The sequence below is a fragment of the Filicampus tigris genome, chromosome 5 (genome assembly GCF_054856515.1).
Source record: "Filicampus tigris isolate MCC_2025a chromosome 5, RoL_Ftig_1.0, whole genome shotgun sequence".
NCBI classification, from domain to species: Eukaryota; Metazoa; Chordata; class Actinopteri; order Syngnathiformes; family Syngnathidae; genus Filicampus; species Filicampus tigris.
In genome coordinates, this window is record NC_141221.1 from 16,983,622 (window position 1) to 17,008,915 (window position 25,294).

The following is a 25,294-nucleotide window of genomic DNA, read 5'->3' on the forward strand; positions in this document are numbered from 1 at the left end:
CAAAGCTGCGTGCTCTGATTTGTGACGTAATTGCGACGTCCCCTTCTTGTATCAAAAAGAAAAGAACAAACATGTACAAAAATTGTTACAAAAAATGCAACTATTTTCAAAGTACGTCCACTCAATGACATTTAACAGAAATGGCTGATTAGCACGTGAGTTTAGTAGAGGAAAGGGTTAGGGTTAGGTAAGGGTTTAAAAAAAAAGAATCTTTGTTCATGCATATATTTTTTAGGCCACACTGTTCATAGGGAATACGGTTATTGTATTATTTTTAATTATTAAAAAATATTTTAAATTTTCTTTTGTATTATTTAGAAAAAGCCTATTTAAACGTAGTTTAAAAAATATTGATTTACTATTTCATGTTTGAAATTACATTTGAATTATTTCTTTTCAAAACGTTTATCCAAATCATTTTATTTATTTATTTGTATTCATTTTCTAATTGTTAAAATGCATTTAAATAAATTGGTGTTGGTCTTTAATCTAACCAAATATAACAACTACAAAACGAATCAAAACATTTGTTATGTTTAAAAAATATTGTTTTTAAAATTCAGATTCTCTAAAGCCATATTTAAGATGAATTCATGTCAGGTTTGGATAGAATTTTCCCTTTTGTGTAAATGAATTATCCTAAATCACAAGTCAATTTTGAATGAAATGATGAACAAACATAGATAAATAAATCAAGTGAACACAACACACAACACCTAAAACATAATCCGGGTTTAATACTTTCCATCTGTACATACAATACATATGTATTGAATGTGCTAGTAGACTTTTTAGTTCTTACAGTCTCACTCATAATACAAAGATACATTTAATTCACATTAATAGGAAAACATTGCCATACTAGATGAATAAAGACAATCCATAATATATTTACAACAGTGCTGAATGGATAAGACATAAAAAAGTATTTAATACATTTAAATTAACCAATTTCAGGAAAATAATTGCAACAAATTCTGCAAGACTCTTGATAATGTAGGTAGGTTCTGCTCTCCTGGCCTTATCTTTAAGCATTGAGGGCTCTCGTTTTGCCGCGTCAGCGCAGCGGGGGCTCCAGCCTGATGGATAAGGCTGTCAGGACTTGGTTGAATTTGGCGTAGCGGCGCACCTGGCTCTCCGCCGCTCCCCTGCTCCCCCACAATAGTCGAATCTGGAAGTCAGTGCAGAAGACCTCAGAGATGTCTGCCTGCTCCTGGAAGTCTATAAAAGTAGCATACAGACAACTGTTTATAGTAGTCTGGCAGTTGTCATCTTAGGTCAGGTCAAGTGGTCTAAGGTGCCATGTTCAAGTTATAGGTATGGTTTCAAATCCCTCTTCTGATGTTAATTTTGGGAAGTTTCACACCTTCACACAGGACAATTGACCCAACCATCACCAAACCAACTTGCTGCAATGGACTTGCTGTGGTGTTTTTATTGTACTGCATTAAAATTACAACAAAAAATGAATTCATGATAATTGCGATTGGCTGGCAACCAATTCAGGGTGTCCCCCGCCTACTGCCCAAAGACAGCTGGGATAGGCTCCAGCACTTGTGAGGATAAGCGGTATCAATAATGGATGGATGGATATATATAGAGAGCATTTATTGTAGTCTTCTCCTACCTTGTAGTTTGCTACAGGCGTTGGCGGCGTATATAGCGCCGAGCTGGGCAACATCCCTGGCTGCCGTCAGGTGGAACATGAGCACGTCAACGTCCACGCCGGCCTCGGCCGTCTCCCACGCCTCCGCCCCCTGGGGACCCTCGTCCACGGCCATGCTCTTCTCCAGAAGGCACAGCAGTGGCAGGACGTGTGGGAAGGTGGTTCCGGATGCAGTGTAGCTTTCTGCACACATGCATGACAACACAACACACACGCATGACGGGTTTCATCTACATTTTGGTTTTTTACAAATACTGTTCTATAGGGAAAACTGAACACACATTTTCACCTTTTGGTGAAAAAAACAAACACATTTTTAATAGAAAAATTGCATTTTTTTGTGGCTGAACCATACCTGTCAACCCCGTGCTGTGCTGAATTTTACAAAAGTTGTAATTTGTCTGTACATTGCCTGCCTCTGGCTGGGGTATTGCATCATGCAGCCACACACGTAAGAAGCCGAGCACAGAGGAGATGAAGACATAATTACGACCGAATACATAAATATTTTTGGAGACTTGGAAACATTCTACATGGTCGGGGATAAATAAAAGATTCATTTAATCGATCTACAACCGTTTTGATGAGTTTAAAGTTATCTTACAATAACTTTCTTGTATAATACATGTGTGAATGTTAGCTAAATGTTACCATCGTAGCTCGGTGGAAATGATGTATACTAAGCGCACAATTTCCTCCCAAAATGTGACTTATAGTCCAGTGCGACTTATATATATATTTTTCCCTTTATTATGCATTTTATGGCTGGTGCGACTTGTACTCCGGAGCGACTTAAAGTCCGGAAAATACGTTAAGCAAGGCGACCTGAGCACATGGCATCTTTGGTGTACCTCGGCCCTCGTTCAGGTTCTTCAGGTAGGGCCTGAGGGTTTTCTCGAACAGAACGGCGCTCTCGGTGTGCCGCTGCCGTAGTGCTGTCCATGTCTGCTCAAGACGAGTCACCTGGTTGACAAATAGAAAATGTATTGACTAAAATTCGTAATTAGTAAAATAAATGAACAGTAATTTTTCCACAGCACTTGTGAATGAGTGTCAAATTATTCGACCAGTAACCCCTGTATCATAGTTTGGGAAGAATTTGCTAAATCAGGCCATACACTTGAACCACAATCAATAATGAGGTTCGGAAGCAGATCGTCAGTTAAGCTAATGAATCATTTCTACCGTTAAATTACTGGTATGATAACTATTTCTCCAAAGATACACTACCAATAGACATGACTGTCCCTGGTTGTCTAGTGGTTAGGATTCGACACTCTCACCGCCGTGGCCCGGGTTTGATTCCCGGTCAGGAAAGGACAACTTTGACATAGCACTCGTGAACGAGTGTCAAATTATTCAATGAGAAACCCCTGCATCCATAGGTTGGGAAGAATTTGCCAGATCAGACCAAGAACTTGAACCATGATCAAGAACGAGGTTGAGAAGCAGGATTGTCAGTGAAGCTCAGGAATCATTTCTGCCGTTGACTTACTGGTATGATAACTATTTCTGAAATGATACACTGCAAAAGAACAGGACTGTCTGTGGTTGTCTAGTGGTTAGGATTCAGTGCTCTCAGCGCTGCGGCCCTGGCTCGATTACTGGTCAGGGAAAAATAATTTTTACGCAGCACGTGTGAATGAGTGTCAAATTATTCAATCAGAAACCACCGCATCATAGGTTGGGAAGAATTTGCCACGTCAGACCAAACACTTGAACCACAATCAAGAACAAGGTTCATAAGCAGAATAGTCAGTTAAGTTGAATTATGTCTACCATTGAATTACTGGTATGATAATTATTTCAGAAATTATACACTACTCAAGAACAGGACTGTCCCTAGTTGTCTAGTGGTTAGGATTCGGTGCTCTCACCGCCGCGGCCTGGGTTCGATTCCCGGTCAGGGAATGATCATTTTTACACAGCACTCGTGAATGAGTGTCAAATTATTCAATCAGAAACCCCCGCGTCATTGGTTTGGAAGAATTTGCCACATCGGACCAAACACTTGAACCGCAATCAAGAACAAGGATGAAAAGCAGAATCGTCAGTTAAGCTTTTTATGCCAATGACTGGTATGATAACTATTTCTGAAATGAGACACTAAAGAAGAACAGGACTGTCCCTGGTTGTCTAGTGGTTAGGATTCAGCGCTCTCACCGCTGCGGCCCGGGTTCGATTCCCGGTCAGGGAATGATCATTTTTACACAGCATGTGTGAATGAGTATCAAAATTATTCAATCAGAAACCACCGCATCATAGGTTGGGAAGAATTTGCCACATCAGACCAAACACTTGAACCACAATCAAGAACAAGGTTCAAAAGCAGAATCGTTGGTTAAGCCATTTCTGCCAATTACTGGTATGATAACTATTTCTGAAAGGATACACTACTGAAGAACAAGACTGTCCCTGGTGGTCTAGTGGTATTGATTAGGTGCTCTCACCGCCGCGGCCTGAGTTTGATTCCTGGTCAGGCAATGACAAATTTTACACAGCACTCAAGAATGAGTGCCAAATTATTTAATCAGAAACCCCCGCATCATAAGTTGGGAAGAATTTTCCACATCAGACCAAAGACTTTAACCACAATCAAGAACGAGGTTCATAAGCAGAATAGTCAGTTAAGTTGAATTATGTCTACCATTGAATTACTGGTATGATAATTATTTCTGAAAGGATACACTACTCAAGAACAGGACTGTCCCTGGTTGTCTAGTGGTTAGGATTCGGTGCTCTCACCGCCGCGGCCCGGGTTCGATTCCCGGTCAGGGAATGATCATTTTTACACAGCACTCGTGAATGAGTGTCAAATTATTCAATCAGAAACCCCCGCGTCATTGGTTTGGAAGAATTTGCCACATCGGACCAAACACTTGAACCGCAATCAAGAACAAGGATGAAAAGCAGAATCGTCAGTTAAGCTTTTTATGCCAATGACTGGTATGATAACTATTTCTGAAATGATACACTAAAGAAGAACAGGACTGTCCCTGGTTGTCTAGTGGTTAGGATTCGGTGCTCTCACCGCCGCGGCCCGGGTTCGATTCCCGGTCAGGGAATGATCATTTTTACACAGCATGTGTGAATGAGTATCAAAATTATTCAATCAGAAACCACCGCATCATAGGTTGGGAAGAATTTGCCACATCAGACCAAACACATGAACCACAATCAAGAACAAGGTTCAAAAGCAGAATCGTTGGTTAAGCCGTTTCTGCCAATTACTGGTATGATAACTATTTCTGAAAGGATACACTACTGAAGAACAAGACTGTCCCTGGTGGTCTAGTGGTATTGCTTAGGTGCTCTCACCGCCGCGGCCTGAGTTTGATTCCTGGTCAGGCAATGAGAAATTTTACACAGCACTCAAGAATGAGTGCCAAATTATTTAATCAGAAACCCCCGCATCATAAATTGGGAAGAATTTTCCACATCAGACCAAAGACTTTAACCACAATCAAGAACGAGGTTCATAAGCAGAATAGTCAGTTAAGTTGAATTATGTCTACCATTGAATTACTGGTATGATAATTATTTCTGAAAGGATACACTACTCAAGAACAGGACTGTCCCTGGTTGTCTAGTGGTTAGGGTTCGGTGCTCACACCGCCGCGGCCCGGGTTCGATTCCCGGTCAGGGAATGATAATTTTTACACAGCACTCGTGAATGAGTGTCAAATTATTCAATCAGAAACCCCCGCATCATTGGTTTGGAAGAATTTGCCACATCGGACCAAACACTTGAACCACAATCAAGAACAAGGATGAAAAGCAGAATCGTCAGTTAAGCTTATGCCAATGACTGGTATGATAACTATTTCTGAAATGATACACTAAAGAAGAACAGGACTGTCCCTGGTTGTCTAGTGGTTAGGATTCGGCGCTCTCACCGCCGCGGCCCGGGTTCGATTCCCGGTCAGGGAATGATCATTTTTACACAGCATGTGTGAATGAGTATCAAAATTATTCAATCAGAAACCACCGCATCATAGGTTGGGAAGAATTTGCCACATCAGACCAAACACTTGAACCACAATCAAGAACAAGGTTCAAAAGCAGAATCGTTGGTTAAGCCATTTCTGCCAATTACTGGTATGATAACTATTTCTGAAAGGATACACTACTGAAGAACAAGACTGTCCCTGGTGGTCTAGTGGTATTGATTAGGTGCTCTCACCGCCGCGGCCTGAGTTTGATTCCTGGTCAGGCAATGACAAATTTTACACAGCACTCAAGAATGAGTGCCAAATTATTTAATCAGAAACCCCCGCATCATAAGTTGGGAAGAATTTTCCACATCAGACCAAAGACTTTAACCACAATCAAGAACGAGGTTCATAAGCAGAATAGTCAGTTAAGTTGAATTGTCTACCATTGAATTACTGGTATGATAATTATTTCTGAAAGGATACACTACTCAAGAACAGGACTGTCCCTGGTTGTCTAGTGGTTAGGATTCGGTGCTCTCACCGCCGCGGCCCGGGTTCGATTCCCGGTCAGGGAACGATAATTTTTACACAGCACTCGTGAATGAGTGTCAAATTATTCAATCAGAAACCCCCGCATCATTGGTTTGGAAGAATTTGCCACATCGGACCAAACACTTGAACCACAATCAAGAACAAGGATGAAAAGCAGAATCGTCAGTTAAGCTTTTTGCCAATGACTGGTATGATAACTATTTCTGAAATGATACACTAAAGGAGAGCAGGACTGTCCCTGGTTGTCTAGTGGTTAGGATTCGGCGCTCTCACCGCCGCGGCCCGGGTTCGATTCCCGGCCAGGGAATGATCATTTTTACACAGCATGTGTGAATGAGTATCAAAATTATTCAATCAGAAACCACCGCATCATAGGTTGGGAAGAATTTGCCACATCAGACCAAACACTTGAACCACAATCAAGAACAAGGTTCAAAAGCAGAATCGTTAGTTAAGCTATTTCTGCCAATTACTGCTATGATAACTATTTCTGAAAGGATACACTACTCAAGGACAAGACTGTCCCTGGTGGTCTAGTGGTATTGATTGGGTGCTCTCACTGCCGCGGTCTGAGTTTGATTCCTGGTCAGGCAATGACAAATTTTACACAGCACTCAAGAATGAGTGCCAAATTATTTAATCAGAAACCCCCGCATCATAAGTTGGGAAGAATTTTCCACATCAGACCAAAGACTTTAACCACAATCAAGAACGAGGTTCATAAGCAGAATAGTCAGTTAAGTTGAATTATGTCTACCATTGAATTACTGGTATGATAATTATTTCTGAAAGGATACACTATTCAAGAACAGGACTGTCCCTGGTTGTCTAGTGGTTAGGATTCGGTGCTCTCATCGCCGCGGCCCAGGTTCGATTCCCGGTCAGGGAATGATCATTTTTACACAGCACTCGTGAATGAGTGTCAAATTATTCAATCAGAAACCCCCGCGTCATTGGTTTGGAAGAATTTGCCACATCGGACCAAACACTTGAACCGCAATCAAGAACAAGGATGAAAAGCAGAATCGTCAGTTAAGCTTTTTATGCCAATGACTTGTATGATAACTATTTCTGAAATGATACACTAAAGAAGAACAGGACTGTCCCTGGTTGTCTAGTGGTTAGGATTCGGCGCTCTCACCGCCGCGGCCCGGGTTCGATTCCCGGTCAGGGAATGATCATTTTTACACAGCATGTGTGAATGAGTATCAAAATTATTCAATCAGAAACCACCGCATCATAGGTTGGGAAGAATTTGCCACATCAGACCAAACACTTGAACAAGGATGAAAAGCAGAATCGTCAGTTAAGCTTGCCAATGACTGGTATGATAACTATTTCTGAAACAAGCACTACCAAAGAACAACACTGTCCCTGGTGGTCTAGTGGTTAGGATTCAGCGCTCTCACCGCCGCAGCCCGGGTTCGATTCCCGGTCAGGGAAAGATCACTTTTACACAGCACTCGTGAATGAGTGTCAAATTATTCAATCAGAAACCACCGCATCATAGGTTGGGAAGAATTAGCCACATCAGACCAAACACTTGAACCACAATCAAGAATAAGGTTGAAAAGCAGAAGAGTCATGTGTCATCTTCCAAACTGCTTATCCTATACAGGGTCACGGGGAGGTGCTGGAGCCTATCCCAGCCGTCAACGGGCAAAGGCAGACTACACCCCTGGTCGCCAGCCAGTCACAGGGCACACACACACACCGTCACTGAGCAGGAATCGATCCCACGCTGGCCGCACACAACTCAGGCGTGTGTACCACTACGCTATCAGTGACTGCAGAATATTGAGTTAAGTTAAATAATCTTTTCTACCATTGAATTACTGGTATAATTATTTCTGAAATGATACACTACCGAAGAACAGGACTGTCCCTGGTTGTCTAGTGGTTAGGATTCGGCACTCTCACCGCCAATTAGGAAGGAGGTTTATAAGCAGAATAGTCAGTTAAGTTAAGGAATCATTTCTACCGTTGACTTAATGATATGATAACTATTTCTGAAATGATACACTATAAAACAAAATGACAGTCCCTGGTGGTCTAGTGGTTAAGATTCGGCGTTCTCACTGCCGCAGCCCGAGTTCGATTCCGAATTTTTACACAGCACGTGTGAATGAGTGTCAAATTATTCAATCAGAACACCCCCCCCCATCATTGTTTGGGAAAAATTTGCCGCATCAGACCAAGTACTTGAACCACGATCAATAAAGCAAAATCATCAGTCAAGCTCGCGGATCAGTTCTACCCGTTGAACTACTAGTACGGTAACTATTTCTCGCACAATACACAAACGACACACTTTTCAACTGTCTCTGATGATCTTGTGGTTAAGATTTGGCGCTCTCGTGGCCATGGCTTGGGTTCTATTCCCAATTAGGGAAACCCCTTCAGAGAGTGATCTTTTTGTCAGCACCCCACTTCACACAGAGGTGACACCAAATTTGCTATTCTGTGTAATGCACTATAACTTGTTAAATCACAAAAGTGCTTCATCTTGACAATGTGAAAGAGGCTTTGCTAAGTGCAGTTCACCTGCGGCAGCTCCAGTGCTTTCATAATGGCAGAGAATCCAAACATGTTGCCCATGTTGCTCTTGAGCTCGGCGGCCATGACGATCATTCCGTGCAGGACACAGGCTCTCTCCTCAGTGGTGCCGGTGCATCCCAACACATTCACCGCCAACATGGTGGCCATAGTATGCAGCCTGTGTCACACATATTTAACAGCAACAAACATTACGTTTGATATGGCTTGGTCATTTTCAGGGATCCTTGTCCCTTGGAATTTATTTTAAAAATTCAGACTCAAAGCATGACTGTCTCAAGAAGCCACGCAGGAAATGACACAGGAAGTCAGGCATTTTGTTTTGAAGTGGCCATTTCCGCCTTCCAAGAGGGACTTGTCATGTTCTTTCTTGGTTGATTTTAGCTTTTGAATTAGAATTTGGTTTCATGATCTCTTGTGTTCCTTTGTTTGTCTGCCTCATTACGTTGTTTCCACCTCTGCTCATTTACCCACTCAGCTCCATCCAACCCTTTGTGTCTTGTCGAGGTGTGCCTCGTCTCGTCAGTTTGTTTGTATTTAGTTCCCTGTTTTGTTTCAGTCCTTGTCGATTCATTGTCCTTTGTACAGGTCACGTCAAGTTGCTGTTTGCAAGATATTTGAAAATTCAACCCCCAAAGGTAGTTTCATTTGGCATCATGAAATTTCGAAGAGATCATGCGTTGAACCACAAAAAAAGTCTTAAGAAACCATGCACAAAAACACAGGAAGTCGTTCATTTTGGTTTGATGATTCGGTTTGGTCATCTGATTTATTAGCTGAAAATGTTGTCGCATTTATCTGTTTGGCTTCTTGAGACTTCCTGTGAGTCTACTCATGATAGAAATTGACCAAATTTTCTGTTACTAAATAAAACTGGTTTTGGGGGTATGAATATTTAAAAAACAAAGTCTAATGGAGTTTGATAGCAAGTCGACAAATGTCCCTGCAATTATGACAACTCAAATTTCTCACAATTCTGTGACAGTATCTGTCTCGTATATGTGCTTCAACATTGGCAGTAGTCAGACAGCTTGTCTCAAGGAGTACATTTTTGAAGGACCAAAATCATCTTGAAATTAGGGGTTTGACCATAAATGGCAGACTTTTTTAGGTCTGCTTCCTGAAACGTTTTTTGTGTGTCTTCTAGTGATGGACATGGACATTGCAAAAAATGTCTTTGAATAGTTGATCTATGAAGGATCTCTGGAAAACTGTCCAAAAAGACTCTAAAACGGCTGCTTCAAAACAAAACGGCCGACTTCCTGTGTCTTTTCATGCATGGATTTTTATTTATTTATTTATTTTTTTTAGTCAAGTCACGATGGACATGGCTACCAAATTGAAATTGCCTTCACGGGCTTGATACTCTTGTGGTACAGCCTGCTTTGAGACAAAATGGCTGATTTTCTGTGTCTTTTAGGGATTGGCTTAGCGTTTTTTATAGGTAGATTCATAATCAACATACCGAACAAGTTTTATGTTGAGTAAAAGTGAGTAAAAGTGGCTTCGTGGGCTGAATTTTTAAAACTTTTCTCTGGGAGCTATTTCAAAATCTTATCATGGATGATGCTGGATGTGTCCGGACTCGACTCACCTTTCCAGCAGGTCTAATCGGAGCTGCTGTCCGTGCGGCAGTGTGAGCAGCTCTACCCCTGAGCTGACTCCCATCATCCTTTGCACCTCCGGACGCACCTCCAGGATGCGAGCGACCTATCAGAGACAAAAACTGGAAAGTCATGTCGTATCAATGACCATATAGTCGCTGTTCTGTGAAAACACGCATGTCTGTAATTTTTATTTTTTATTTTCATGTTTAACAGAATGTCTGTAACATAGAAACCCCATTCACATAAAAGTAAAGAGTTGTGTAATAAAGTGTTTTTCACAAAACAGTGACAATACACAAATAGGCAACATCTAAATATTTAGTTTTTCTCTTGTTCTAATGAGATTTAAATATGTTTTACTCCCGACTAAATATCTTTGTTTTTCTTTCTAGTTACCTAGCTCTCTAGTTAGCTATCTGGCTAGCTAGCTACCTTCCAATCTATCAGCCTAGTGTTCAGCGGGATGTAGGGGCGTCTGTACCGTACAGTCCCACTTGGTGATGTGTCGAGCAGCCGTCTGGGGGTCCACCCCAGCCAGGAGTTCCTTCACTCGCTGCAGGATGCCCACCTCCAGGGGCTTGTTCTCCCCAGGCATCAGTGGCGAGCGGTAGCTGGTGGGAGCGAAGGATGAAGCCGTCTCCACCACGGGAGAGAGGTAAACGTCCACCGCCCTCTGACCTTCCTCGTCACGGAGTCTGTCCACAAAGCTTTGGGGGCTCGGGTAGAGCTCCGTGTAGCAGCTTCCGTCCGAGTCTGGAGGCTGGATGTCCGGGTCAAGTTCAGGAAGGGCAGGATCCAAACTTTTGGAGGGGGATGGTGATGGGGCGGCACTGTTGGACTGAAGAGCTGCAGAAGGAAGAACGCAACACAGTTGTGAAGCAGTTGCCAGAAACAGGAGCCTCTTTCACGTTGGTCATCTAAGAAGTTGGAGGACCATTGGACTCCACAAGTCCTGAAATCGGTGGTCTCAAAGCAACAAAGGTGTGTAGCAGTTGCCAGAAACAGTGGCTTCTTTCATACTGGCCATCTAAGCCTTAATTATAGGAACGTGCCAATGAATCACTGAAATAATGTTCAGTTGAATAAGCGGCAATTGCTTCACACGTGTGTTGCATGGAGCCCACCAACTTCTTTGATGGCCAGCATGAAAGCTTTGTTCAGGTTGTGTGCTTTTAATGGCTTGCAGTGTAAGCTCAGGTTGACGACACACGGGAGAGACCTTCAACTTACGCCACACAAACAGACACACACCCACACACACACCCTCTGATAACGCTTAAGGGTCATTAGGTTTAATGTTACCCTTATTTTCTTTTCAGTTGGCAATGAAATTAGATTTTAAAAAATGAAGAACGATGTTTTGCCCATCTAGAACAATACAATATTCATCACAGTTCCGATACAATTGAATTTAGAACCAATATATGAGATGTATCTACAGTTTTGAGTCATTTTTACGATGCAATTTCTGTTCAAGTGCTGATTTGATTCTAGAAAGTTATCTGGCTCTTCTAGAATGATAGGATTCAAGGGTTCACTTGCTATGCTAACATTAACATTTCTTTGATTGGAAAAAGTAAATTTAACCTTTGACGTCTCCTCTGGTAAAAAAACGTGCATTTGGACCAAGCACATGCCAGGTAAATATGCTCTTATCTAGAATGGGCACTTATGTAATCCACGTCATGTGGCCGTTAGAGAAAGTGAAGTGGAATCCACTTCCCGTTGGCAGTGTCCATTCCATCCACGAAGGTCTTCCTGCACACACACGCAGGCTCACTCACTCTCGGTAAGTCAAATCGTTTTTTTCGCTGCACGGCAGTTTAATGTGGAAGGAACGCTATGGCTGCCAGATGTTTCCCCTGTTTCTCCGCTTGAAAGCTTTTTGGTGTCGTTTGTTTGTCAGGAAAAAAGTATTTAAAGTCGTCCTGTAGGGCATGTGGTAGTTACAGTCAGTGATTACAAGCAGGCTGTTCCTCTTCAACTTAGAAAAACATTTTTGGGGGGGATGAAGAGACATGTTTTCTCGGATCAAACTGTTCCCCTTGTAAAACCTTCATTTCGATTTTCAAATTTTTCTTATTTGGCATTCTTCTTCTACTTAGTTTTCTTTTAAGAATGAAGTGTTTTTTCTTTAAATACAAAATCTTATTCTTCTCCGTCTTCTTCACCTTTTTGATCTTACTTTATCTCTATTCTTATTCTTCTTATTAATCATCCATTGATTTTCTGCATTGATTATTTCTCCTTGTATTATATGTTTCTTTATTTTAGTGTTTATTCAAAATAATGTCATGTTATTATTCATATATTTATTTATATGTATAGTAGAGTGTTTTATATATATTTTATATTCTATTTATTGTAATAATTTGTCATTAATTTAAAAAATAGTTCTATTTTATTTTGTTTTGCATTCATAACTAATGTGTTCATGTTATTATTCATATTTTAATCATTTTTATTTATTTATCATAATTGTATATTATCATTTATACATATGTATGTATACATTAATTATTACATGAATGTACATGACTGGTTTTACATACTTTACATACAACATATGTGTTGTATTATTTATATTCTGTTTATGTTTATTTATAAAAAGATATCTATAACAGATGTTAAGTGTCATACATTACATTTAGAGTCCGACTCCTTCGTCGCTTGACGTGAACATGTGACTGCTTCTAATTAGCGTTTGCAACATCAATCACCCGGATGGCCCCCTGACCTTTGCACCAAGCAAAGGCTTCTGCTTGGGGCCTCGATAAAGAGTAAAGGGTTCGGCTTGGAGCTGTGGAGTAACGTGAGAGGAGCATGAAAAGGAAAACAACTTGGACAAGCCTTGTGGGATCTCGTGCCCCGCAATTCCTGCCCAGTGTTGTCATTGCGCAATCAGGAAGTGTCTTATGCAAGTAGAGTACGAGGAATTATGGCAGCATGTGTGTGTGTGTTTGTCTTTGTGCGAACATGGCTAGTGACATTTGGTTCCTTCACGACGGTATGTACATGGGAGGGTTTAGTGTGACATCATACGAGCAGCAAAGCATCAAACTATACAATGCCTTTTAAAATTATGATGAAAAATGCACATCGTACCAAACTGTACTGAAGAGCACCAATGTGAAGTGAATGAACCATACGGAATGGTTCTACTATATACAGAACTGTACCGAACTATACTGTAAATACCAAACTGTGCCGTATCAAAACACACTCCACTATAAAGTAACAAATTGTACTGCAATGAATGAAACCGCACCGAATCATATGGAACTGTAGTGAACAGAAGCGTACTTAACCTTACCAAACCTTATAAACCATAGAGAATGACACGTACCGCTGAATCAAACCATAATGAAACTTAACAAATCGTAAATGACTGCACAAAAACATAGCGCTCATAACAAACCGCACCGAATCAAACCGAACGACACCAATCATACCGAACCGTATCTTACAGGATCAGAGCAAACTGTTCTGCATCAAACCAAAGTGGATTTTACTAATCATACCAAATCAAACCGTACCAAAGAACACCAAATGGTACCAAATGACGCGTAAGCGTATTGAATCAAACTGAACTGAACTGTACACAATCACACCAAATTATATCAAATGACGCTGAACTGTGTCATACAGAATTTTATCGAACTGTACCCAATCATTTACCCAACAAAATTGTATCTTACTGTATGGTAGCGAAACTACCGGTATATCGAACCATGGCAAATTAAATCACATTGTGATTGAACATGCCAAACCAAACTGTGCAGACTGACTTGGCATGGTGCTTGGAGTCAGTCTCCATTTTTTAGGAGCAGCGTTAACTTACTAATTGAATAATATTTCATCTGGACATCCTCTCCACAGAGTCACGCCTCAGACATGTCCCAGCCGACGCTGCTGACTCTGGCAGCGCTGCTCTGTGCTTTTGGCGGTGGCGCGACGGGCGGCAAGATCCTGGTCTTCCCCGTAGATGGCAGTCACTGGATCAACATGAAGGTCCTGATCGAGGAGCTCCACGCCCGGGGCCATGACATCACCGTGATGCGACCCCGCGACAGCTGGTACATCAAACCCGAGTCGCACCTCTACAAGACCATCACTCTGCACTTCTCAGGCGGCTTTGATAAGGTCAGCTTCGGCTCCTTTGTCAGCCGGATGCTCCACTTGCGGCGGGACGGCGCTTCCCTGTGGAAGCGGCTGGCGCTCGAGTACGAGCTGGTCAACCAGTTCTACAACCTGAACCAGCAAATAGTGGACATGTTGGCCAACGTGTTCGAGGACCAGGTGATGATGCGGAACCTGCAGGAAGCCAACTACGAGGTGGTTCTCGCTGACCCAGCAATGGGTGGCGGCGTCCTCCTGGCTCGACGTCTGGGTCTCCCATTGGTGTTGAACGTCCGCTGGACCGTCCAGGGTGAGGCGCATCTGTCCATTGCACCTTCGCCCTTGTCTTACATCCCCATCCCGGGAGTCAAGCTGACAGATAAGATGACGTTCTTGGATCGTCTCAAGAATGTCATGTACTACTTGTTCACGCGCTGGCAGATTTGGTATGTGTCCGACGCCACCTACAAACCATTTGTCCACCGGTACTTTGGCCCAAATGTGCACTACATGGAGCTCTTCCAGTCGGCTGACATCTGGCTTATGAGGAACGACTTCACCTTTGAGTTCCCGCGTCCCACCATGCCCAACGTGGTCTACATGTCTGGTTTCCAGTGCAAGCCGGCGCAGCGGCTCCCCGCCGAGCTGGAGGACTTTGTACAGAGCTCCGGGGAGCACGGGGTGGTAGTGATGACTCTAGGAACCCTCGTGGCAGACCTCCCAGAAGATATCACCGATGGAATCGCCGCTGCCTTTGCCCGGCTCCCCCAGAAGGTGATCTGGAGGCACCAGGGTAAGCGTCCATCCACCCTGGGAAACAACACGCTTATCCTGGACTGGCTTCCACAGAATGACCTCCTGGGCCACGCTAAAACACGGGTTTTTGTCGCACATGGAGGCACCAACGGCATCCAGGAGGCTATTTACCACGGTGTGCCCCTAGTGGGCCTCCCGCTCATGTTCGACCAGCACGACAACTTCTTCCGGATGGAAGCCAGGGGGGTAGCCAAGGTGCTGGACATCGCCACGGTGAACCAGGAGAACTTCCTGGAGGCCCTGCAGGCAGTTCTGCACCAGTCGTCCTACGCCGACAAGATGCGGCACCTGTCGGCGCTGCACCGCGACCAGCCCATCCCCGCTCTGAGCCGCGCTGTCTTCTGGATCGAGTTTGTCATGAGGCACAAGGGGGCGTCACACCTGAGGACCGATTCGTACAAGATGTCCACTGTACAGTACCACTGCCTGGATGTAGCGGCCTTCCTGTTGGCCGTGGCCTTAACCGTCGCCGCCATCTGCGTGATGGTGCTAAAATTCCTGTGGCGATGTTTGTTTTACGGAAGTAAGTCGAAAAAAGAATGATGCCCCCACTCTACTTTAATTTCTCCTCTTTCAGTAAAATTCACTGTTCATATACATTTGTAAATAACTTTTTCATGAGTTTGGATTTGTTTTTGGAGTTGTTTGTATTGCTGCTTTCCTCGCGAAAAACTTGTCATTTATAAAATGGGTAACCCTCCAACAATGACAAATTAATGGATTTCAAAGTTTGAAAATCCAGATAATCATCAAATCACTTTTTTAAGTGCTCCATTGATATTTGTTTTTCAAATTGTATTCGTTTTTTCAATAGAGTCTCTGATGTTGTAGTGGTACACTTGTCTGAGTTGCGTACAGCCAGTGTAGGTTCAGTTGCCACTCAGTGACAGTGTGAATATGAGTGTGAATGGTTGCGCGTCTTTATATCTGCCCTGCGACTGACTGGCGACCAGTTCAGGGTGTAGACCACCTTTTGCCTGAAGTCAGCTGAAATAGGCTCCGTCACCCTGTGATCCTGAACAGGTGTGGAAAATGGATGGATTTGGAATATATGTTTTATGTAAAAAAATACTAAATCATGGAGCGGGTCATATTGCTCCATTTCAGTTTGTTTGTAAGATAATATATTTAAAAAAAAAAAAAGTCAAGCACAATTACAATAAAAATTATTTGATGGCCTGCCTTTCTTTCTTTATATTTTCATTCATTCATTCATTATCCATACCGCTTATCCTCACAAGGGTCGCGGTCTTTATATTTTATATAATTCAAATAATTTCAAAATGTTTATGTTCACATGGAACCGTTTCAAAGTTAAAAAAAAAAAAAAAATTCACAAGTAGGTATGAATTTGTTTTAGAAAGTCAAAATGACCAAAACATTGGCTTGTGCCAAAGTTTAAAAATTAAGTCTTTTTTTTGTTTTTAAATATAACATTTTTATTAAACAAAAATCATTCTATGATCCTATTTTTTATTCTTTTTTTTTCTATCTGTATTACTGATGTATTGTAATTATTTTACAATTTGTTTTATAATGTCAACGTGATTTAAACATGCAGTGGGTCATTGACTACGAGCATTTTTTGGTACACCAAAGAAACAAATAACAGGAGGGTTAATTTAACGAGAACATAATTTTTGGGAATTTCTTTGTGGATTGATTGACAGATGAGTCGAATATGATAGAATGCTGTCAAACTTACTGATGTCATCAGTGGAGGAAGAGAGCGCAGGTTGTTGGTGGTCCCCTCGATGCAAAGACGAGGGGCTGCGTGCAGAGAGAAAATGTGTTATCAATAATTAGGATTAATGCATGCAAGTTATATGTATACAATTCTCCAATCCCTGGAAATGACCAAAGTGAGTCTAAACTGGACACTTCAAACCAAAATATCCCATGTCCTGTCCGTGTTACGGAATGGATTCTTTGTTGCGGGTCTACACATCGCCAAATCGCATGTTGCGAAGGGAAACTAGCTATCAGGGTGCAATTTTAATTGAACCTAAAATGTCCACTTCAAGCCAAAATGGCCGTCTTCCTGTGTCTGTTCATGCTTGAGACTATTTTTTGGGTCTATTCATAATAGTCATTCCTACCAAATTTCAGGTTGCTTAGTGAAACTGGCTGCCGGAGCTGAAATTTCAAACACTTCTTGTGGTTGAGTCAAGGCCTATTTGACAACAAAACTTTTCTTTTGAGCCAAAAATGGCCGACTTTTGGTGTCTTTTTCAAGCGTGGTTTCTTGACACTATTTTGTGGGTCAATTCATGATAGACATATACCAAATGTCATTTTTCTAAGTCAAACTGGCTTCTGGAGCTTAATTAAAAAAAAAAAAGTTTTAAGGGTGAATGATCCCTGCAAATGACCAAATTACAAACCTGTTGGGGCAGACCTCCTCTGCCTGGCTCAGGGGCGGCTGACATGGCGGCGGACCAATCTCAGTCTCCAGGTAGCTTATAGGCAACGTCCTGTTGACCGGCCGCTGGATCTTGGCGGCGCTCCGGCGGGTCAGCGGTGCCCTGCTGCTCACATAAAAGCGCACCAGGGCGGGCAGCGAGTCAAACACCTCCTGGTCTAGGCTGTAATGGACCCCGCAGCGCACTGCCGTGGTCCGGACGGGGAAGTGATTGGTCTTCTGGTCCCAGCGGGCTGTCATGACAAAATCGCCGATGCTGGTCTCGGAGTCCCGGATGAGGAACTCTCCCTGGTTCAGCACCAGGCTCTCGGACACCTGAGGAGACCAGTCTGTGTTTACTTCTTGAAATGTGGTTATTGTACTTTTTACACAGTAAGGAACCAACTTTTATCCGGGAGGACACTGAGGGCAAAGTGCAATAAAGTTGAGACGAAGTGACAGTCGAAAGGCCTAAGCTAATGTACAACAATGGATCTCCATGTGGTTGCTGGTAAGGAGACAGATTTAACTTCAGAGGAGACTAAGAGTAAAGAGCCAATGTAAGTAACTGTTGTCTGTAGCTATTTCTTGGCCAAGGTATTGATGTACACTCTAAAAACACTTGGGTTAAAAATAACGCCATTTTGGCTCAAAAATGGACCGACCGATCCACTACTTGGGTCAATTTGACCCAACTTCCTGGGTTATTTTCTGCAAAAACAACCCCAAAAAATGCTAATTTTGTACAAAACAACCCATAAAATTGAAAAGAATGTGGGTCAAATTGACCCAATTAGTGGATCGGTCCATTTTTGACACAAAATGGTGTTATTTTTAACCCAACTGTTTTTAGAGATTGTGGAGCAGCGGTTTCCCGGGCTAAAACACAACAACAGGCTAAGCTAACAAACAATTTGGGAGGAGACTAAAGGCAGCCTGAAAACAGAGCGCTGCAGCAAAGCGGATTCTGCAGAATAATACTACATGCATCCAGCCCTCAGGTACAGCAACGGGCTCCTGTATTTACTTCTCGACCATGAGAAACTAATTTTATTTTATTCTAAATGAGACTAAGGGGAACCTGAAAATGTAATGCTAAAAGCAAAGTGGAGGTTGTGAAGTAGCAGCCTCCAGAGATAAGACACAACAATAGGCAAAGCTACCAAGAAAATGTCACCTGTATTTACTCCCTGAGCAGGGTAAGAAGACCAATTTGTTCAAGGGGAAACTAAGGACAGCATAAAAAATTGAGCAAAGCAGCAAAGTGGAGACTGTGCAGTATTATACTACAACCTAGACTACTACAGCCAAGACACAACAACAAGCTAAGCTATAAAAACAAGTGTCTTTTGTATATACATCTTGACCAAGATAAGAAGACCAATTTAACCGAGAGGAGACAAAGGGCGGCCTAAAAATGGAGCACTGCATCAAAGTGGAGACTGTGGAGCACCAGCGCCAGAGCTAAGACACATCCACAGTCTGAGGTAACAAACTAATGTCTCCTGTATTTATTTCTCAACGAGGGTAGAGAGAGGAGACTACCGGTAGCCTAAAAGCAGAGTGCTGCAGCCAAGCGGAGACTGCGTGTGCGCGGTACCTGTCGGGTGATGGGTCCGTGGTACCAGGCGTGGCTCCTCAGGTTGGCTGCGCTCAGCTTCAGTTCCCCCTGCAGCTGCCTCTCCAGCCAGAACGTCTTGTCCTTGGAGAACTTGGGGGACATCACAGACTGTGAGTGAGCGAGACAGAAGCAGGAGAAGCTTGCGGACCCGACGTTGGCATCCGCACTCAGGGTGGGGCTACCGATGCCAATGGGGGCCACAATGGGCAGAGTCTCCACATTGGAGTCTTGGCCTGGTCTCCGCGGCAACGTGATTGAGGAAGGGGGACATCACTCAGGGAGGCTTTTGTGTCTTTACACACTCACATGCAGACGCATGCACACACTTACACACACACACACGCATTCCGTATAGGGTTGTTCTCACGCCCAAAATCTCTCTGTGCTTTGACGTAATGGTTTGTCCCACTCTGAACGATAACCAGGTTGTGTCTGTGTGTGCCCGTGTTTGTGTGTATCTTTTTTTTTTGTATTTGTGTGCGTTTTCTGTGTTGTAGTATCTCTGTCTTTGTGTTTGTGTGTGTTTTCCTATCTGTTGTGTGCATGTGTGAGTGTGTTTCTGTGCGTGTGTTTGTGTATGTGTGTAAGTCTTTGTGTGTGTATGTCACTGTGTTTGTCATGTGTGGGGTTGAGCATGTGTGTGTGTGTGTGCGTGTGACTGTGTTTGTCGTCTGTGTGCGTGAGCGCATGTGTGTGTGTCACTGCTACCACCGGCCGAGCCAAGAAGAAGCAAGTTGAATCTCACCTTTACGTACTCTCCACCGCCGTCCGTTGGACTAAAAAAAAAATTAAAATAAAAACATGTTACTATGTCACTGGCATGTACAAAGTATGTAAAAAAAAAAAAAAGAAAGGACAACATGCACTGTATGTAAAAACTGCAATGTTTGTGCCACGCATATTCATTAGTGATTTAACAACTTCCTTGAGGGAACATCTAACACAGGAAGTCCCCCAAGTAGCATCCATTTTACTTCACTTCCTGATTCTTATGACATACGCACGCACACACCGACACATGCACGCAAACACACAGCTGTGCTCCCATGGTAGCAACAACAGATGTCAAGACCATGAGAAAGAAGTATCATTTAGTGTTTGGCTTTGTTATTGATTGATTCATTTATTTGTATTTAATCCATTTGTAATCATTAAAAGCGAATGAGTGGATTAATTAGTTAGTTATTAAGGTTTTTAGTTTGTGAGTGAGAGAATGTTAGTGAATTTGTTAGCTAGTAAGATTTTTAGGCATTTAAGTGAGTGAATGAGTGAGTGAGTGAGTGAGTGAGTGAGTGAGTGAGTGAGTGAGTGAGTGAGTGAGTGAGTGAGTGAGTGAGTGAGTGAGTGAGTGATAGTTAATAGGCGAGTTTGTTAATTAATGGGTGAGTTAGTTAATGAGTTAATTAATTAGGATCTGAGTTCTTTGGTGAGTGAGTGATTGCAACAGTTAGTTAGTTAGACACCTTATTCATTAATTTGATTAATTAATGAGTTATCTATTTATTTACTTTGTCAGCAAGTTAGTTCTCAGTTAGTTACTGACTTATTTACAAACGTTAACGTTTCAGACAAAAAAAATGAGTTAGTGAGTACAGTATACATTATTTAGTGAGTGTCTTACTGTGTTATTTAGTGACCTAGTCAGGTAGTTCTTAGCAGAATCAAGTGTAGAACTCTAGACATGTTGTTTTGCTGCGTGTATGCATCAGAAGAGCTATCAACGTTTATCTTTATGGGGAAAAATACTTATAATAGTAATAAATGTTCACCTGTGCGAGTGTTCCACTTCCTGTGAGTTCTTTATGGTTTCGTGCCGGAATACTGCGTCGCTTAAAGCGTCCATGTGCACATACACGTCCTGTGGAGCCGGAGTACTTTTGTAAACGTCCAGTGGAGCCGAATTAGTTTTACTTTTGGACACATCCCGTTCAACCAGAGCACCTTTGGACATGTCCTGCACTACCGGGGCACCTTGGTTCATGCCCGACGGAGGCGAAGCACAGCTGGGCTGCTCCGGGGTGTTGAGGCTGAGGCTGGACAGAGCGCTGAGCAGGGGGGAGTCCCGCACATGGTCCGCCGCCGCCGCCGCGGTCCTCGCTTCGTCCTCGCCCTCTCCCTCCTCCTCCGTGTTCATCCTGCTCAACTGCCTGTCTCTGCGAGGCACCGTTCCCACGTGGGAGTACATGGCAGTGGAGCGGGCGTAGCCCCGAGACTGGGGGCCGGCCTCAAACTTGTCGTCAGCGGGCCAGGTGCTGCTCCCGTCCTGCGGCGGGGCGGGGGCCTTGCGTCGGGAGGACAGACGACGGCGGGAGGAGAGGTTGGCCAGACTCCCGAACCAGCCGGAAGCTGCCATGTGGGAAGATAAGTTTGTTAGCAGACTCACCATAGGTGATTACTATTGTTTTTACTGGATGACTGTATTGCTATTGGTAGTCATTACGTTAATTACAGTATTGTGCTACATAGGCAGGTGTTTTGAAATTTCTTCCCACCTGTCGAATCCTACCAACAATACAATACAATATAATACCATACAATACAATACAGCATTATTTATATACGTAACGCATTTCACAACAGCTGCAGCAACAACAAAGACAGTGACATATAGAGTAGTTTAGTAGACACCAGAAAACAGCAGAAAAGTGTCAGTCTCATATTGGGTCGAAAGCCAAAGAATAAAAATGTGTCTTCAAACGAGTTTTGGTTAGTTTGGTTTGGGTAGTGTTGGGGTCATGGTTAGGCTGTCAAATCAGTTTTGCACAGGTAGGACATTTTGGCAGAACACCGGTTATCATGAATACCTAGCAAGAGGAGCGATCAAATTGGTCATATGACATTGAACACGTCTGTGGACAAAATTATCCATCCATCCATCCATTATCGATACCGCTTATCCTCACAAGGGTCGCGGGGCGTGCTGGAGCCTATCCCAGCTGTCTTCGGGCAGTAGGCGGGGGACACCCTGAATTGGTTGCCAGCCAATCGCAGGGCATGGACAAAATTATTTACTGGATTGTTTCTCTTCATTTTGTTGCTTTCTAACGTGCAAGTCAGCAGTTCTGATGAATAACAATCAAGTTTCAGGCTAATGGGCTTGTGTGTTACTGAGTGTGCTGTGGACCTTTTTTGATAGTAAAAAAGTAGTTACATAGTTAGTCTGTTGAATTATTTCTATTGCGCACGGGGACAGATATGATGAAAAACTGGCTATGGGGACAATCACATTAGACATATGACATGTATATAGAATTCACACCTCGACAGATTTGGTTTCATGGACCTTTTTTGACTGGATTAATACTAGTCATGTGCAACCTGGCGGCTATCATGAATAACTAGCAAGAGGAGCCATCGCGTTATTAGCAGGATGTTTTTCACAGCATGTGAATATTTCTTGTTCGATTGATTTCTATTGCGTAAGGTAGTAGTTGTGTACACAAACACACGAAAGAGGGAACACACAACTTGTGTGTGTGGGAGTCATCCCAGGAATGGTGTCTTTCTCCTCATTCTCTTTACGGAAACTCTCATGGATTCTGTTCCCAAACTGCTGACCGACTTACGACCCCCCCTGGGGACCAATCACGCTGGGAAAAAACGCAGGGATATTTTGAGCCTAACTTAAATGTAGATTTATCGACTTTAAGGAGAGGAAACACGAGAATAGACTTTATTGTCATAGTGTTGCACAAACAATAAAGAGCAGTTGAGCACTGTTTAGCAGCTTACCAGAATACCATATGCATCAAATTATATGTATATATGGATGGATGGATTTACTGTATGTATGTAAACTAGGGGTTGGCCCGCCGACTAGTTGACTTTACTACTTTGCATTGACATTTATAGCTTGAAGTCAACTAACCGCTGACATGCTTTTGGCAGATAAACGATAAAGCCGATGAGACAAAGTAAGAGGAGATGTCTAAGAAAACCAATTTTGATTCAAAGCGTCTTTTGCGGTTGGGATAAGAAGTTAAAAATTGAAACAATTAAGGACCATGAAATGTCCCTTGGTCATAAAGAAAGCATCATGACTAAACGGGCAAAGAAGCCGGCTTCATTACAGGACAGTGTGGTGTTAAAGTCTCTGCCCCTCATGAAGTCGACTGAGGTCGACAAGGTGGGAATGCTGTCCTGAAACATGTGCAGTACAGGTATTGGGGAAGAAAGTTTGACCTTTCACGTACTACGTGTGGACGAGTGAGAAAACATTATGTTAAAGGGGAAGTCAACCCCCCGAAAAATTATTTCCAATAATATGTTCTATGTGACTTAACTAGTCTAAACACAGCGTTATTATTAATATTGCAGTTGTGGAATATGAGTTAAGCAGCAAAATCCACCAGTTTTGAATCATTCTCAGGGGCGGCCATTTTAACAGCCAATAATGGCTCGCTTCAGAAAACAGATGTGCTGTGATTGGTCGTTATCTGAGCCCTGGGCAACTGTGATGTCATTTACAGTCGACAGCAAGTGGCATAATGGCCGCCGCCCTGAAATGGCTAAAAACTGGTGGATTTTGCTTCGTATGTACTCATATTCCACAAATGCCTAACGCTAACCCCATTAAACGTGTACCAATAACATTGTGAACATTGAGTTTGTTAATTAAAGGTAGAGTCTGGTCGTTTTTGTTAAAAAACAAACGCTAGCTAATGTTGTGTTTCCAAACAAAATTGTGAGTGCAAGTCAAGTAGAAAAAATATGATTAAATCTTTACTCTATTCTTTGTTTTTTACATTATGCACAACTCTCATTTATTATGCAATAATCTAATTGTAACATGTATTTGTTACATGTTTTGATGCATTTTTATGCTTTGTAAAACATTTTATGTCTGAATTTTGGGTTGCTAGGAACGGATTAGGGCATTTACATGGAAAACACGTCTCTACGTACAAAATTTCCCAGTTAAGAAATTTCTTACAGAACCAGTTGATTTCGTAAGTACTGTACCGGTAATAATGTGTTAATAATTTCACACATAAGTCGCTCCAGAGTATAAGTCGCACCCCCGGCCAAACTATGAAAAAAAAAACCTGACTTACAGTCCGGAACATACAGTACTATAAAACAAACGGTTACGTGAGTATGTGCGTTTTGAAGGTCATCAATTGCATAAATATATTTTGGAAACACCTCCATAATTGGTATAAATTTAAGTTACCTTGTCATGTTTTTTTTCTCTGTTGAATTCCTATTTGTCTTATTATTGACAATCATTCTTAAAAAAGCAATAATCAAATCCTGCCGTTTTGAGAATAGAGCTGACTTTAAAACGTCCTTTGGACAACAATATGAAGAATCAGATTCATAATCATATGAATTATTTAATTTAAGCCATGGTGCTTTTCGAGATGGAAATGAATGATTTCAGTGATGCTTGGTGGGTAAAAACCCAGCAGAAGAAGACAAGGAGACGCGCACTGACTGACTGTCCATTCATGCTACACAAAAACGCCACTGTGCAACTTCCACAATGACCCACAAATGCTTATACACTAGCACACACACTTCTACTAGTGTGTGACATCGTTTAACACAACATGTCTCTTTTTTTACGTGTCGACAAAGAGGCAAGTCAAGTCGTGTGTTTGCCTCAACACACACTCACACAGTATATATGAGCACGTAAAAGAATCATTTAAATATAACCCAAATGATTATAAAAGTGAATTTTAGGTGAACTTACAATGTTTGTGTCTCTTCATGTCGGCTTGTGTTCACACTACACTGTTTCTTCATCCACTGACACACTTAGACACACACACACACACACACACACAAGCAGGATGAGTCTGTTTCCTGGCACACACGCACGCCCTTAAGTTTGATTTGTTGGTGCAATCAGGTGACGGGCGTTACTAGCGCTTCACTTTCGTGGCACACACAGACACACACACACACACACGCACACACACACACCCACACACCCACACGCACACGCGCTCACACACACGTGGGGGGAGTTGTCAGTCTTACAACACTTCCTGTCCTGTCAACATCTAGAAGAAA

The 25,294-nt window shown here is 42.5% G+C and overlaps 1 protein-coding gene, 10 non-coding genes and 1 pseudogene across 13 annotated transcripts; 11 read left to right on the top strand and 1 right to left on the bottom strand.

Annotated features, from left to right (window-relative positions):
- Positions 1 to 717: 717 nt before the first annotated feature.
- sh2d3cb (SH2 domain containing 3Cb) lies at positions 718 to 25,188 on the bottom strand. Of its 2 annotated transcripts, none has more exons than XM_086030758.1 (12): positions 24,972 to 25,188; positions 21,043 to 21,619; positions 20,019 to 20,049; positions 19,253 to 19,363; positions 17,636 to 17,988; positions 16,957 to 17,021; positions 10,798 to 11,162; positions 10,304 to 10,419; positions 8,698 to 8,869; positions 2,518 to 2,629; positions 1,628 to 1,849; positions 718 to 1,171 (listed from the first exon to the last, which is right to left on the bottom strand). In XM_086030758.1, the coding sequence occupies exons 1-12, from the start codon at positions 24,988 to 24,990 to the stop codon at positions 954 to 956; spliced, it is 2,361 nt and encodes a 786-aa protein (XP_085886884.1). In that variant the 5' UTR covers positions 24,991 to 25,188; the 3' UTR covers positions 718 to 953. The 2 variants fall into 2 exon arrangements, with proteins under 2 accessions (XP_085886884.1, XP_085886885.1); XM_086030759.1 differs by having other exon boundaries at positions 718 to 1,221.
- Positions 3,792 to 3,863, top strand: trnae-cuc (transfer RNA glutamic acid (anticodon CUC)). The gene has a single exon. It is a non-coding gene; the product is annotated as a tRNA-Glu (tRNA).
- trnae-cuc (transfer RNA glutamic acid (anticodon CUC)) lies at positions 4,374 to 4,445 on the top strand. Its single transcript has one exon. It is a non-coding gene; the product is annotated as a tRNA-Glu (tRNA).
- trnae-cuc (transfer RNA glutamic acid (anticodon CUC)) lies at positions 4,660 to 4,731 on the top strand. The gene has a single exon. It is a non-coding gene; the product is annotated as a tRNA-Glu (tRNA).
- trnav-cac (transfer RNA valine (anticodon CAC)) lies at positions 5,242 to 5,313 on the top strand. The gene has a single exon. It is a non-coding gene; the product is annotated as a tRNA-Val (tRNA).
- Positions 5,525 to 5,596, top strand: trnae-cuc (transfer RNA glutamic acid (anticodon CUC)). The gene has a single exon. It is a non-coding gene; the product is annotated as a tRNA-Glu (tRNA).
- On the top strand, positions 6,105 to 6,176 carry trnae-cuc (transfer RNA glutamic acid (anticodon CUC)). The gene has a single exon. It is a non-coding gene; the product is annotated as a tRNA-Glu (tRNA).
- trnae-cuc (transfer RNA glutamic acid (anticodon CUC)) lies at positions 6,389 to 6,460 on the top strand. Its single transcript has one exon. It is a non-coding gene; the product is annotated as a tRNA-Glu (tRNA).
- On the top strand, positions 6,971 to 7,042 carry trnae-cuc (transfer RNA glutamic acid (anticodon CUC)). Its single transcript has one exon. It is a non-coding gene; the product is annotated as a tRNA-Glu (tRNA).
- Positions 7,257 to 7,328, top strand: trnae-cuc (transfer RNA glutamic acid (anticodon CUC)). Its single transcript has one exon. It is a non-coding gene; the product is annotated as a tRNA-Glu (tRNA).
- trnae-cuc (transfer RNA glutamic acid (anticodon CUC)) lies at positions 7,525 to 7,596 on the top strand. Its single transcript has one exon. It is a non-coding gene; the product is annotated as a tRNA-Glu (tRNA).
- LOC147147586 (UDP-glucuronosyltransferase 2B31 pseudogene) lies at positions 12,063 to 16,430 on the top strand (annotated as a pseudogene). The gene is made up of 2 exons (XR_015086819.1): positions 12,063 to 12,105; positions 14,196 to 16,430. The product of XR_015086819.1 is annotated as a UDP-glucuronosyltransferase 2B31 pseudogene (transcript).
- Positions 25,189 to 25,294: the final 106 nt, after the last annotated feature.